Source organism: Eretmochelys imbricata, chromosome 2 (genome assembly GCF_965152235.1).
Source record: "Eretmochelys imbricata isolate rEreImb1 chromosome 2, rEreImb1.hap1, whole genome shotgun sequence".
Taxonomy (NCBI): Eukaryota; Metazoa; Chordata; order Testudines; family Cheloniidae; genus Eretmochelys; species Eretmochelys imbricata.
The window spans coordinates 17,791,580-17,804,752 of record NC_135573.1 but is presented as its reverse complement, the minus strand read 5'-3'; the positions used below and the strand labels follow the sequence as shown (position 1 = coordinate 17,804,752).

At 45.1% G+C, this 13,173-nt stretch overlaps 1 protein-coding gene across 1 annotated transcript in view; it reads right to left on the bottom strand.

Moving 5' to 3' along the window:
* ADCY8 (adenylate cyclase 8) overlaps nt 1-13,173 on the bottom strand; it is a 176,711-nt gene that overhangs the window by 85,952 nt on the left and 77,586 nt on the right. Inside the window, exons 3-4 of the mRNA XM_077808832.1 lie at nt 6,734-6,864; nt 2,065-2,176 (exon numbers count right to left, since the gene is read on the bottom strand). Coding sequence (XP_077664958.1) covers nt 2,065-2,176; nt 6,734-6,864 — 243 coding nt within the window. The remainder of the gene's footprint in view (nt 1-2,064; nt 2,177-6,733; nt 6,865-13,173) is intronic.

Here is a 13,173-nt window from a genome sequence, read left to right as displayed (position 1 = left end):
GCTTATTATTTGCATTACTGTAGCAGCTAGGAGTCCTAGTGATGGACCATGACCCCACTGTGCTAGATGCTGTACAAATCCTCAACTCCAAGATGACCCCTGCCCCCATAGAATCTTTTAGGCACTCTGTGAAGGGGCAGCACGCACCTGGGCTGCCTTAGGAAGGAATTCTGGCTCTCCCCTGATCTGCAAAAAAACCTGTGTTTTCAGAGTGCAGCTCACCTTCTCCCTCTTGCCTGTCCAGCTCTTCCTGCCTTTCCCTGTCCTCTCCTGGCCCACTTGGTTACAGAAGGCAGGACCGACTAGGCACACAGTCCTTGTTCTTCCCCTCTGCTCCCCTAGCTCAGATCAGAGTAGGTCTATGCAGCTGTGCAGGTCACTTTGGAAATCAGGCTGTCCATTTAGGTGCCTAGATGTGGACCCAGAAGCTGAAACGTTAGGCATCTAATTTTGAAAATCTCAGACAACGACTCTACTCCCTGTTCTGCTATTGCATCCTGTGTGACATCGGGCAAGTCGTTTAACCCCTCCGGGCTTCCTTATTCTCCCATTAGCACCAGTGGCTTCAATGGAGCTATTTTTGATTTACCTCAGATGAGAGGAGAAGCAGTTATGCTCCGTGCCTCAGCTTCCCCGTCTGTAAAATTGGGATTAAATTATTTCCTGACTTGACAGTGGTCATGTGAGGATAAATTCATTAATATTTGTCAGACACAATAGCGATGGACGCCAGACACCTGGTTACAAAGGCATTGTGCATTAAATATGGTTTAAGAAGGAATTAAAAAAGAAGAAATCTATGCACATGAGGCTGGAGACTATTCCTGGCATATAGGGCAAATATGAAATGTAAAACAAATGCATTAAATACATTTGTGAAAAAAGTTTATGTTTTAAAATGCCTTTGTAACACACACAAATTAATTAAATTTGATCTAATATACTTTTCTCCACCTGACAATTTACTTTCATTAAGTGATAAAGAAGCAGTTGTGAGTGTTTAACCTGCATCAAAGACAAAACCAATTTAACTCCTTTCACTTAGCTTGCTTTGGCAACACAAATCAGCACCGCACAGCCAGAGAGTGGGCATTTTTTGTTTGTTGGCAAAACAAATATTGTAAGTAGATCTTAATGCACTGGCAATATGCTAATGCTTTGGCCCATTACCAGGGCAATATTATACACTTGAGAAAGTCCATTTCCTTTTCAGATCACAAAGGTTGGCTCAGAAATTACACTCAGTAATTGAGAAATAGAGTCTTACTTTTCTTGACCTTGATGTGCAAGTAAAGAGCCTATGCTGAGGATCGCATCAGTGTGGGGAGATGCACACCTGTCCTCTGAATAAGCACAATGCACAGGAAACTAAAGAGGGACCTTATTAAAAGACTTTGAGACATACCACAATGTTAGTAATGCCGCTGTACCGGAAGTCAGTCGAAAAGCAGAAAATAGGAGAACCCTCCCAAAAGAGTTTATAATGGACCCAATTCTGCCACTCAGCACCTTTCTCTGCAAGAATTCCCATTGGTGAGCTAGGAGGGCAGGTTCTAGTCTGCTCATGTTGAGTAGCACCTAATTCCACAAGTCATGCCATTGTTTCCAATGGGACTATATGTGGCGTTAGGTATTGTCTAACATGAAGAAGGGAATTAAAATGTGACCCTAAGTAACAATACTTGGTGAGTATGATGGCTGGACAAAGAAAGGCCAGTGACAATAATAAATCTTTGAACCTTTGCCCAACTCTTAGAATCAAACTCTAAATAAATCTTTGAGCTATTTAAAATGTTCAGATCAGTCGATTTCTCTTCCAGTTTTCATCTTGGAACAAAAGGAGACAACTCTCTGAAAGCCTGCTCTCATGAGATTCTCAGCCTAGTTTTGCAAACACATGAGGTTCAGATGAGCATGTGAACTTTTGGATGCTTATCTGAACTGAAACCTAACTGCAGACCTTTGGCGCTTCACCCATCCCTAGTGGCTATGTCCAATCTCAGCTGGTGAGGAATTGTAGATGCAACATCACTCCCCTTTGAAAATGAACTGCATTTAACTCACATGTGCTAGTCGATCAAATCTGGCAAAGAGTTCATTCAGCATTCGGACCAGCTCCTGTGCTGATAAGGTTGTGGAGAGGTTGGTGAAACCTTTAACATCTGCAAAAAGAATGCTAAACAAAGAAAGGGAAAGGATATTAATATTTCAATCCATTTCCGCCATAATTGGCAAGATAAATACAAACAGTAATCCTGTGTATAGTGATTAGTATGGACTCTGCATATGTGAAAAAGTGATAGGCAAATAGCCAATGTCTGGTCAGGGTGTAATTTAAGGAGAGCGGGAAATTCATTAGCTCAGACGCAGGGAGGGAACATTTTAAAGTTATTCTGTCTTTGCTATGGGCCTTACTCACTAGACTATTTCCAGTACAAAGAACTAGTATTAAAAGTACTAAAATATGAGCAGAAAAGTACTAAAAAACTGCTTCATAAAAGAATGTTATAGTAATTTTCATACTTTGTGTTTCTATAGGTCCTTTCATCAGAGGATCTCATATCACTTATAAAGCACTAACTAAACTTTTATATTTAGCATAATTATCCCATTTTATGATTGAGGAGACAGAGACACAATGGGGTTAAAGCCCAGATCCTCAAAGGTAGTTAGGTGTCTAATATCTAATGAAATCAATGGGAATTAGACACCTAAATACCTTTGAGCACTGGGGCCTAAGTGACTTGTCCAAGGTTATGCAGCAAGTCAGTGTGGCAGAGCTGGGAACGGACGGTACAGAGGATGGTCTAATGGATAGAGCACTACAGTGGGACTTGGGAGACCTGGGGCCAACTCCTGGGTCAGCCACAGACTGCCTGTGTGACCCATAGAGGTGTTGTGAGGATAAAATCTGTTAATGATCGTGAGATGCTCAGATGCTATGGTGATGATGAAGGCCGTATAAGTTGATAGACAGAAACCCAGAAGTCTTGACTTCCAGTCTTCAGCCACTAGCTGACACTGTTCCTCAATATATAGACTAGAACTTGTCTGTGTACACAACCTTTCTTGCTGGGGGCACAGTGAGAGCTTGACACTTCATTCTTTGGTCTTCAGGTCTAGCCAAATTATGCTCACAGCTAGACTCAAAAGGGGGAACATAGGTAGATTTATGCCTACTTTATGACTCTCCAATGCTGTCAGCCCTGCTCTAATATGTGCTCAGCAGCCAACAGCCCAAAGGGCCATTTTAGCAACCAGAGATGGAGAGAGCAAAGAGGGATGGACCCCTGTCCTCTATTCCTACAATAACAACCACCTCAAATTTAAGAATGCGGGGAGGGAAAGGCTTTAACAGTGCTTAAGCACGCACAGACACACTTGCCCAAATAGTCTGCTATATCTAAGGCTATGTCTACACTACAACCTATGCTGGCATAACTTATGTTACTCCGGGATTTCGGAAAAACACCCCCTCATCAACATAAGTTACACCGACATAAGTGCTTGTGTGCACAGTGCTTCTCCTGCTGACATAGCTTCTGCTGCTCGCAGAGGTGGTTTCATTAGGCCGACGGGCGAGCTTTCTCCCCTTGGCACAGAGCGTCTTCACCAGATACACTGCAACGGCGCAGCTCCACGGGGACAGCTGTACCACTGCAGCGTTGCATGTATAGATATGGCCTTAGATGCACAATAGGAATTTCCCTCCCATTTCCGATCTAAGCATGCAGAAGCACAGACTTTGGAGGACGAAAACCAAAGACAAGGAAAGCAAGAAAGTAAACTTCAGCACGGAGTGTTTCAACTAGGCCCAGAACTGCGAATAATTTGAAGCCGACTTCATTGAAACTTCATAGTAAAACAACAATCAGTGGTGCAGCTTGAGATTTAGCAAAGAGTAACCCAGTTGAAGAGCTTCAGTATGTTTGTTGAATAACTAAATGCTAAATCCAGACTAATGCAAAAATTAGATTATGATCAGGAAGAAGGTAAAATGTGGCTAAGGATAATTCGCTGCTTTCCTAGAGGCAAAAGCTAATAAAGAAATTGGATGAAGGTTCTAAGAGGCTGAAAATCTAAAGCAGGACTTTTCCTAGTAGGTTCTACTAGGGCTCACATAAAAAAAAAAGGGGGGGGGGCATAACAGTTTTAAAGCACCTGTACAGCAATAACCATTTTCAAGTGGGAGATAGGTGAAATATTTTCATTCTTCATCTCAAAACCTTTACTATCAGTGTTTAATTACCCTTTACTATCAGTGTTTAAAAGGCAGAGGCAGCATTACCTAAGTAACAATAATCTGCTCCCCATTTGAATTATTCTACAAAACCAAAAGGAGTACTTGTGGCACCTTAGAGACTAATCAATTTATTTGAGCATAAGCTTTCGTGAGCGCCAGCTCACTTCATCGGATGCATGTGATGAAGTGAGCTGAAGCTCACGAAAGCTTGTGCTCAAATAAATTGGTTAGTCTCTAAGGTGCCACAAGTACTCCTTTTCTTTTTGCGAATACAGACTAACACGGCTGTTACTCTGAAATCTACAAAAACAGTTACTGTAACAGAGGATGAGAAAGGATAATAAACTAAATTTTTATTTAGTGTTGTCTAAACCTTTTGTAAAGGTTCCTGGTACCTTCAGCCACATCCAATACAATAATATGTGTGGCTTGCTGCCAAGGCCACAGGAGTGGCAGAAAATCAATTTACACTTTATAGAAGTTGAACATGTTGTTTATTGAACTGGCCCTTCCGAAGTTATATAGGGGTTTCATTTAAAATCTAGACAAATGCTTTCCTATTGAATCATATACCTTAATAAGAAGATGCTTATATGATGGCAGTTTGATTACTCTTTCCTCCTGGTATGGGACAGACTCACGACAGACATTACGGGCTAAGCTTGATGTTCTAAGCCAGAGGTATCATGTTTGAATCAAAGGGCTTGTCTAGACAGAGAGGTAGTGTGTGGTGAGCTGAAATATAAATCTATAGCACATTAGCATGCGTAACTGGCTTTGTTGACTCTGTTACTGCACACTAAAAGTTCCACAGTGCACTTTGATCTACTCCGGTGTTTTTCAAACCATGGGTCACTACCCACTACTGGGTCGCCTTGCTCTGGTCAGCACTGCCAACTGGGATGTTAAAAGTCCCGTCAGCGGTGCTGCCCAGCTAAGGCAGGCTAGTGCTTACCTTTTCCGACACCACGCTGTGTCCCGGAAGTGGCCAGCAGCGGGGTCTGGCTTCTAGGCAGGGGGGCCACGTGCTGCCCCCGCCCCAAGCACTGGCTCCACACAATGAGTTGACGGACAATGGGAACTGGGGGGGTGGTGCCTGCAGGCGAGAGTCATGCGGAGTTGCTTGTGCGCCTCCGTCTAGGAGCCAGACCTGCTGCTGGCTGCTTCCGTGGCACAGCACAGTCCACGGTGCACCCCGGCTACGCCACTGACCGGTAGCTACTGGAGGTAAGTGCATGCCCCAACCCTGTGCCCCAATCCCCTGCCCCAACCCTGAGCCCCCCAAACCTGGAATCCCTTCCTGCACCCCAAACCGCTCATCCCAGGCCCCACCTCAGAGCTGCACCCCCAGTCTGGGGCCCTGACCCCCTCCTGCACCTCCTCCTGCCCCAGCCCAGGGTCCCCTCCCACACCCTGAACCCCTCATTCCCGCCCCACACTTCAGCCTTCACCCCCGTACCCCAACCCTGTGCCCCAGCCCTGAGCCCCTCCCACACCCCAAACCCTTCATCCTCAGCTCCACTGGGTCACAGGCATCAACAATTTTCTTCAACTGGGTCCCCAAAAAAGAAGTTTGAAAACCACTGATCCACTCCACCTTGAAACAGCAGTGGGCCAGTGAGCAGTGCGGAACTTTTAGTGCATGGTAGCAGGCTCCACTCGGAGAGTTACTGCGAGGCACTAGTATGCTATAGATTTACTCTCTGCCCTTAGAGGCAAGCCCAAAGAGGGGAAGAGATTCTGTAACACTTTGGGAGTGAAAGCTAACCATTCTGGTGCAAATGAAAGGCGGTTGTTATTTACTGACTCCCAGTGCTGGCAAGTGCATGCAAGGACTATTCCCACACCATCCCTGAGCTGTAGTTTTGTGTCCACTAGATAGAGCGACTTTGAAAAGGGAGAAGTAGGAGAAGAAAATGGTCACGAAGAAGCTTGATTGTATGAACGCTGCAGAGAAGGGCCGTTAATATGAGTTCAGGGCAATCACTTGATAACCCTACACTCTTGACAGGGCCCCAGAGTTTCTCAGCTGATTTGTTAGCTCAAAAGGGAACAAGATGTTCTTCTCGAGTAGAGGGAACATAGAGAGGAAAATTCATGCTGAACTTCCCACCCATTTGTTGGCAAAGCTTGCAGACCCCCACATTGTGGGGCTGTCCCTGGATGGGATCAAATAAAGCTGTGGCGCAGTTTAGTAATGAAGAAATAAACATTTCTGTGTGTTGCTCCCATGTGCTAAACAAGGGCAGTGTTCAATTTGAACAGCTGTTGCAAAGGCATCCAACCAGTCTGATAAATTAGAGAAGGCTCTAAAATACACATCTGTTTAGGAAAAACAAAAAAACTTCCTGGTATTTCAAATAGCTGATTATTGAATTGATCAAGGGGCAGAAAAAAACAAAAAACAAAAAATATCTCCCCCCACCCCCACGAAACTGATATCCAGTACAAGCTGAGTTGTTAAAATAGAAGACAGGCACCTTCACTCACCTGACATTCTCATAGCGGTGAATATAGATCTTATGGAATTGGTGCTGCAGGTGCTCATCTTCCACATTGGTCATGTCGTTAATCATTTCTAGTACAACAAATCGAGGTAATACGGAGAGCACCAGCCGTTCCTGAACCAAAGCAAAAAAAAAAAAAAATACAGGATGGGCCCTTTAGACTGGGTCTGCGTTAATCCTTCGCAGCAAAATGACAGAGCTCTGTATTGGGAGCTTTTCCTGCACAATTAAACTTAAACTGTTTAAATGTTTGAACAGTTTTGCTGGATCAGATCCTCAGTATTGACCTCTTTTCAGAAACTCCAAATGGGGTGTATAATACTCATATGCACATAATTAGTTAATGTAACTGCAGATCAATATCTATTAACAAGTGCACAGTGAGCCTAGAATCCTGCTCATCTAGAAGTCAACGGGATAACTCACATGAGTAAGAAGAGCAGGATTTGGCCCCAAATTTGACCTAACAAGCAGAAGTTAAAGACACAGTATAATATAATAAAATGCCTACTTGTGCTATAATCTAAGGGGCAGATCCCCAATTGCTATAAATCAGCATAGCTCCATTGACTTCAGCAGAGCCATGCCAATTTACACTAGCTGAGACTGTTTAGCTGGCACTCACTATAGACCATATTTAGCTGGCAACACCAGCCTAAACTGTGTTATGATTTGGATGTCTGCAAAAGCCTTATGTGCCACCAGCCAGCCTTTGCCTCAGAGTGATCTTCATTAACCTCAATAAGAGATGCTGAAGAAGCTGGATACCAGCAATGAATTGATATGTATTTAAAATACTCTTCTTACCCGAAGGGCCAGACTATGGTGGGTGCTTGTTCATGTTTGAGAGGGGGAGGGGAAAACACAAGTTGGCTGCTGGCCTTTGTGTCACTTCTACGGCACTAGTCCTGCTAACAGTGGCAGGGAAGCATGAGACCATAAGTGACAGCTGTTGACTGAAGGAACAATGCTGACTGGAGCGGTGTAGTCCCCCACCACCTCCAGCATTGTTTTGTACCTAATAGGTACAATCTGGCTGTAAAAGTTTTGTGGGTGGGGGAGTCTAAAGTAGATACAAGAGAGAGAGAAAATAACTTATTAACAATAAAGTCATAGGGTAAAATTTTCAAATGAATCTCACTGATCTAGGAGCCCAAGACCTATGTTTCAAGAGCAACTTAGGCCAAGATTTTGAAAAGCGACTAGTGATTTTAGATGCGTTAATTTTGGGGTGTACCGTTTGAGATACATTCAAAGAGCCTGGTTTTCAGAGGGTGTTGAGCACCCAGCCTTTGAAAATTAGTCTTCATTAAGATGCCTCAAGTTGAGCTCCCATAACTAATCATTTTTGAAAACCTTTAAATTTTGGCCTTAGGCATGTAGGGGCCCATGTTCCATTGACCTTCACTGAAAATAGGACTTGGACCCCAAGTAGGGTTGCCAGGTGACCAGTTTTCAACTGGAACACCTGGTCGAAAAGGAACCCTGGCAGCTCTGGTTTAATGGCCTGGTCGGCAGTGCCAAAGTGCGGTAAGCGGTACAGCAGGGCTAAGGCAGGCTCCCTACCTGCCCTGGCTCCATACTGCTCCTGGAAGCGGCCACCAGGTGCCTGCAGCCCCTAGGTGCTGGCGCGGCCAGGGACTGCGAGGCTCCGTGCGCTGCCCCCTGCCCTGAGTACTGGCTCTGCAGCTCCCGTTAGCCAGGAACCATGACCAATGGGAGCTGTGGGGGGCAGCGCCTCTGGGCACAAAGACCCCATGCACCTTGAGGCCACAGGGACCTCGAAGTGCCTTCCTCGGAGCCACGGTAAACGCCGCTGGGACCTCACACCCCAACCCCTTGGCTCAGCCCAGAGTCCCCTCCTGGACCCCAAACTCCTCATCCCTGTCCCACCTTAGAGCCCATATCCCCAGCTGGAGTCCTCACCCCCCCCGCACCCCAACCCCCTGGCAAAGCCTGGAACCGCCTCCTGCATCTCAAACCCCTCATCCCCACCCCCAGCCAGAGCCCTCACCTCCCCCCGCACCCCAACCCCTTGGCTCAGCCCAGAGTCTCATCCTGCACCCCTCATCCCTGGCCCCGCCCTCAGCCAGAGCCCTCACCCCCCAACCCTCTGGCCCAGCCCGGAGCCCCTTCCTGCACCCCCACCCCCAGCTGGAACTCTCACGTCCCCCTGCACCCCAACCCCCTGCCCCAGCCCAGAATCCCCTCCTGCATCCCAATCCCCTCATCCCTGGCCCCACCTCCAGCTGGAGCCCTCACCCCCGCTGCACCCCAACCCTCTGCCCCAGCCCAGAGCCCCTTCCTGCACCCCAAACCCCACCCCAGAGCCTGCACCCCCAGCCCAAAGCCCATACCTCCTCCCACACACCAACACTCTGCCCCAGCCTGGTGAAAGTGTGTGAGCTTGGGGAGAAGTGAGTGATGGAGAGAGAGGGGGATGGAGTCAGTGGGGGCCTCGGAGAAGGGGTGGGGCAGGGGTGTTCGGTTTGTGTGATTAGAAAGTTGGCAATGCTAGCTCCAAATCACTGAAGCACTTTTGAAAATTTAACCCATAATCTCAGAAAGTAAGCCTAACCATTTAATCAACAATGTCCAATGCTAACTACTCCACTAACTGCTCTCAGTAAAAAACAACTCAACATACTCAGCATTTAATATTAATAATTTTTAGACTGATCTAATAGACTAGGAACACTCAAGAGTAGATTCAGCTTTACTATTAGTTTATGTAAAATAAAATTGTTCTAACTGCCCAGCCTCCTGTCACAAATATAAAAACCAATTCAATGTGTCCATTATTTGGGCTACAGACCCTATCCTGAGATATCCATTGGAAACAAATCTAGCAGCTTCCACTGTCAAGACTCCAGTTAATCAGCTTTTGAGCTAAAGGCTCACAAACAAATGTCACATTGTCTGGAGTGGCTCACAACTGTGAGTGCAAACCTCAGGGCAGACTGTTAAGAAGCAGGGAAAAAAACCCAAACTGGTTGTATGTTCTGTAAGTCGATTTCACCAACCCAGTCACAAGTGTGAATTCCTAAAGCACTCTAACAGTCTTACCATGGAGTCACAGACAGTCCTCTTGGGCATTCCAGTCTATCTTGCCACCCAGGCAAGCTGGACTTTGTGATAGATGATCACTTTACACCAAAAATTATAACAATATTCATCAGCCTCCAAAACTGTGGAAGGTTGGGGTTTTTTTGATCATAAATAGTTGCCTTCAGCTCCTTGTAACCACCCATAATAATTGCACCTGGGCTATCAGATCAAGTCACCTTCAGTCCTGCCCCCATTATTCATTTTCTCATAAACTTACACATTGTATGTACATATTCCACATGTGTGATCTTGTCAAACATTTTAAGATTTCTCTACTTCAGTTGATAGGATTCAGGGTAATCTTAAACCGTTTGAATACATTTCTTTTACATTTCTTACACACCATAGTTCTTGCCTTCCCAGTTAATCTGGTCAAGAGGATAGGCATCCACTTATCCTCTGGGACCTTGTGGATCCCACACAATCTTTCAAAGGCGGGTAGGAACTTTTCTATATAGCCACTCCCTTTTAAATTGGGCAGGCTTTCTCCCACTCCTTTATGGGCAGTGTACTTGCTGACTGAGGAAGCTCCTTTTGCTGCTCCAGTACTCTAACCTGCAATGTGTGAGCTCTCTCCTCAGCTTCTCATTGTTCCATGCATCTTTGGTGGGCTCTCTCCTCAATTTCAGCCTTGGCTTTGACTGCTGCTCTATGTTCCATGTATCTGTGATGGGTTCTGTCCTCAGCTTCTTGGATTTGATCGGTCTCCTTGATCCACAGTTCCATCATCAGTCGCTGGTGTTCTTCCTGGCCTGCCCTACTGAGCCAGTTCCACTGCAGCAGTCTCTATGGCATCTGGAGTAGCAGGGTGCTTGGATGCCTGGTCGGAACTTATGAGGAAAGCTCTTGGCTCCTCATCTAGGGCTTTCTTTTTATGGGATATTCTCCTCACCTTACATAACTTTTCAGGGTCTTTTGTCTCAGGATCATCACCTGCTCCTCTTTGTGGGTGTGCGGAGAGCAATCAATGAAGTCCTTGTTCTTTGATGGCTTACAATGACCCATTTGGATTCAACAGGCCTTCCCGAGGGGCTGGAGATAATCCCTCCTGGCGGGTGCAAACCAGTATTACATACTTGGTGATGTTTCCTTCCTGACTGGATTTACAGTTTCAGAGCAGTTTTACAGTTACAGAACAAACACTTAAGCACTGCCATATAGCATGGGTTACAGATATTATTAGTGAGATTAATACATGTCACAACTTACAAGCATTTCAAAAAGTCTAAAAACTAAACACGTTGTTACAAGTCTAATACCTATTTTGTATTACTAACATATAGGCAAGCCAGAATAGTTTCCAGCTATGCACATGAAGCCTAGGGATCTTGGCATGAGCTGGCACCTGGTCTACAAGGTCTATAAACAGCAGATTAGGACAAGATGAAGAAGCATATCGATTCTTTAAGCTGCTTATCACCAAATTTCAGTTGATGAGGTTGTTGGATGGGATGAGATAAGGCCAGGGAATGCCATATACGAACCTGAGGTCAGACAAACACCAGAGATGATAATGAGAGGAAGGATGTGCATGAAATATGCCCACACATGCTACAATTGCTAAGTAAACAGACATAGGGAATCATGCATATCTGTATGTCTTTTTAAGCAACTTAGTAATAAATAAATAACTGCCTGACTAAGTAGTCAGTAATTGTCCAGGGCCACATCATGCATCTAAGATCTGCATGCAGAGGGAATTCCAAAAATATATCTCCCCTTTCTCACATGGTAGGGAGGTAGCAGCCACTTTTACAGATTGGTTCTCACTACCCTGGACATTATGGGAAGGTTTTTTAATGGGTTAGGCACATGGACTAATCACATTAGGGAGTGGTGGTGAATAACCACATTGAGTGAACATCCTCCCACCAGCTCCCTGGAAAGCACCCTCTCTGGTGGAGAACCATGGTGCAATTGCAAGCCCAGCTCCTACAGGAGAGCCAGGGGGATAAATTCTCCCATTAGAATTGATGTCCTAGGACCTGTATGTGAGAGGAGCATTGGCCCAGGGCTTTTAAGGTCTCTCACCACCACAGTGCCTTTTGACTGTGTATTTATAGGTTTCCTTTTGACTTTGTAGTTGTCTCTCCTTTAGATGTGACTGCTCACTGGTGTGAGAGTCTGAGGGTCTAGCAGGAACGAAGGATGGGAACAGAGGTTAGGGTGTTAGCCTTGAATTCAGAAGCACTGCATTCAATTCCCTGACCTCCTGTGTGAGCTTGGGTAAATCAGATAACCTCTCAGTGCCTCTGTTTCTCATTTCTAATATTGGGATAATAGATATTTCCCTAACTCATAGATGTGTTGTAAGGCTGAACACATTAAAGATTATGAGGTGCTCAGATACTTTGGTAATGGTGGCCATATCAGTACCTTAGATATCAGCATGAGTAGCTGGAACAACAATAGTGTTTGGAAGAAATATATCCCATGCTTACTTTTTGTAAAATGACAACTGTCCAGCATTTTCCTTCCAGGAAGACTGACTTATTAGGTAGCAAGCAATTCCCAGCTGCACTGAAAGCGCATTATGAACAAACAACCTTCAGTTCAAACATCTTCAGTTCCACAGGTAATTTAGCTTCAGAAACTAGAACACATATTGTCAATAGTTTATTCACATTATTTCCAGCAGGAGAAAAATAATGTTCCACTTAAAGATAGTCGGTCTCTTCAGTGCATCTCCCTGCATAAAATTCTAATGCAGAACATCAATGACCCGTGCCTCTTCTTCTCCAATCTGTCCCCTACTGAGTCTGCACCTAGAATTCATTGTTAACCCAGGATGGCTTTCAGAATCTATGAGAGCCCACAGAAACTCAGAAGGAGAAGAAGCCACTCTACAGATAAGAATATCTGTCAGTGATTTGACAGACATTCTTACTGGACACCCCATCTGTTGCCTTAGTGGATGGACATTGCAAACTGTGACCTTTATAGAGGTGGGAGTCCACATTTCCAGAACTCTGCTCTGTTTATTTTTCTACCCTTCCCATTCGGAAAGCTCAATTCCTAGTTCAGTGACCAAACCTGCAAAAATATGCAGTCAGTTTGAATTGCAGGTCCCAGAATGCACCTGTGTAGTGACAGTTCTAATGCAACCCCGCCATTGTTAACACAATGTCTCAGGGCTTCTCCGCACAGCAGACTTGGGGTCATTAGCTGATCAAAAGCCAAAATTTTCAAGGAAAAACAAAAACACTCTTGGTACTTCATGTCCTTAAGATACACTCTAACATAACAAAACTCTGCATCTGATGAAATGAGCTGTAGCTCACGAAAGCTTATGCTCAAATAAATTTGTTAGTCTCT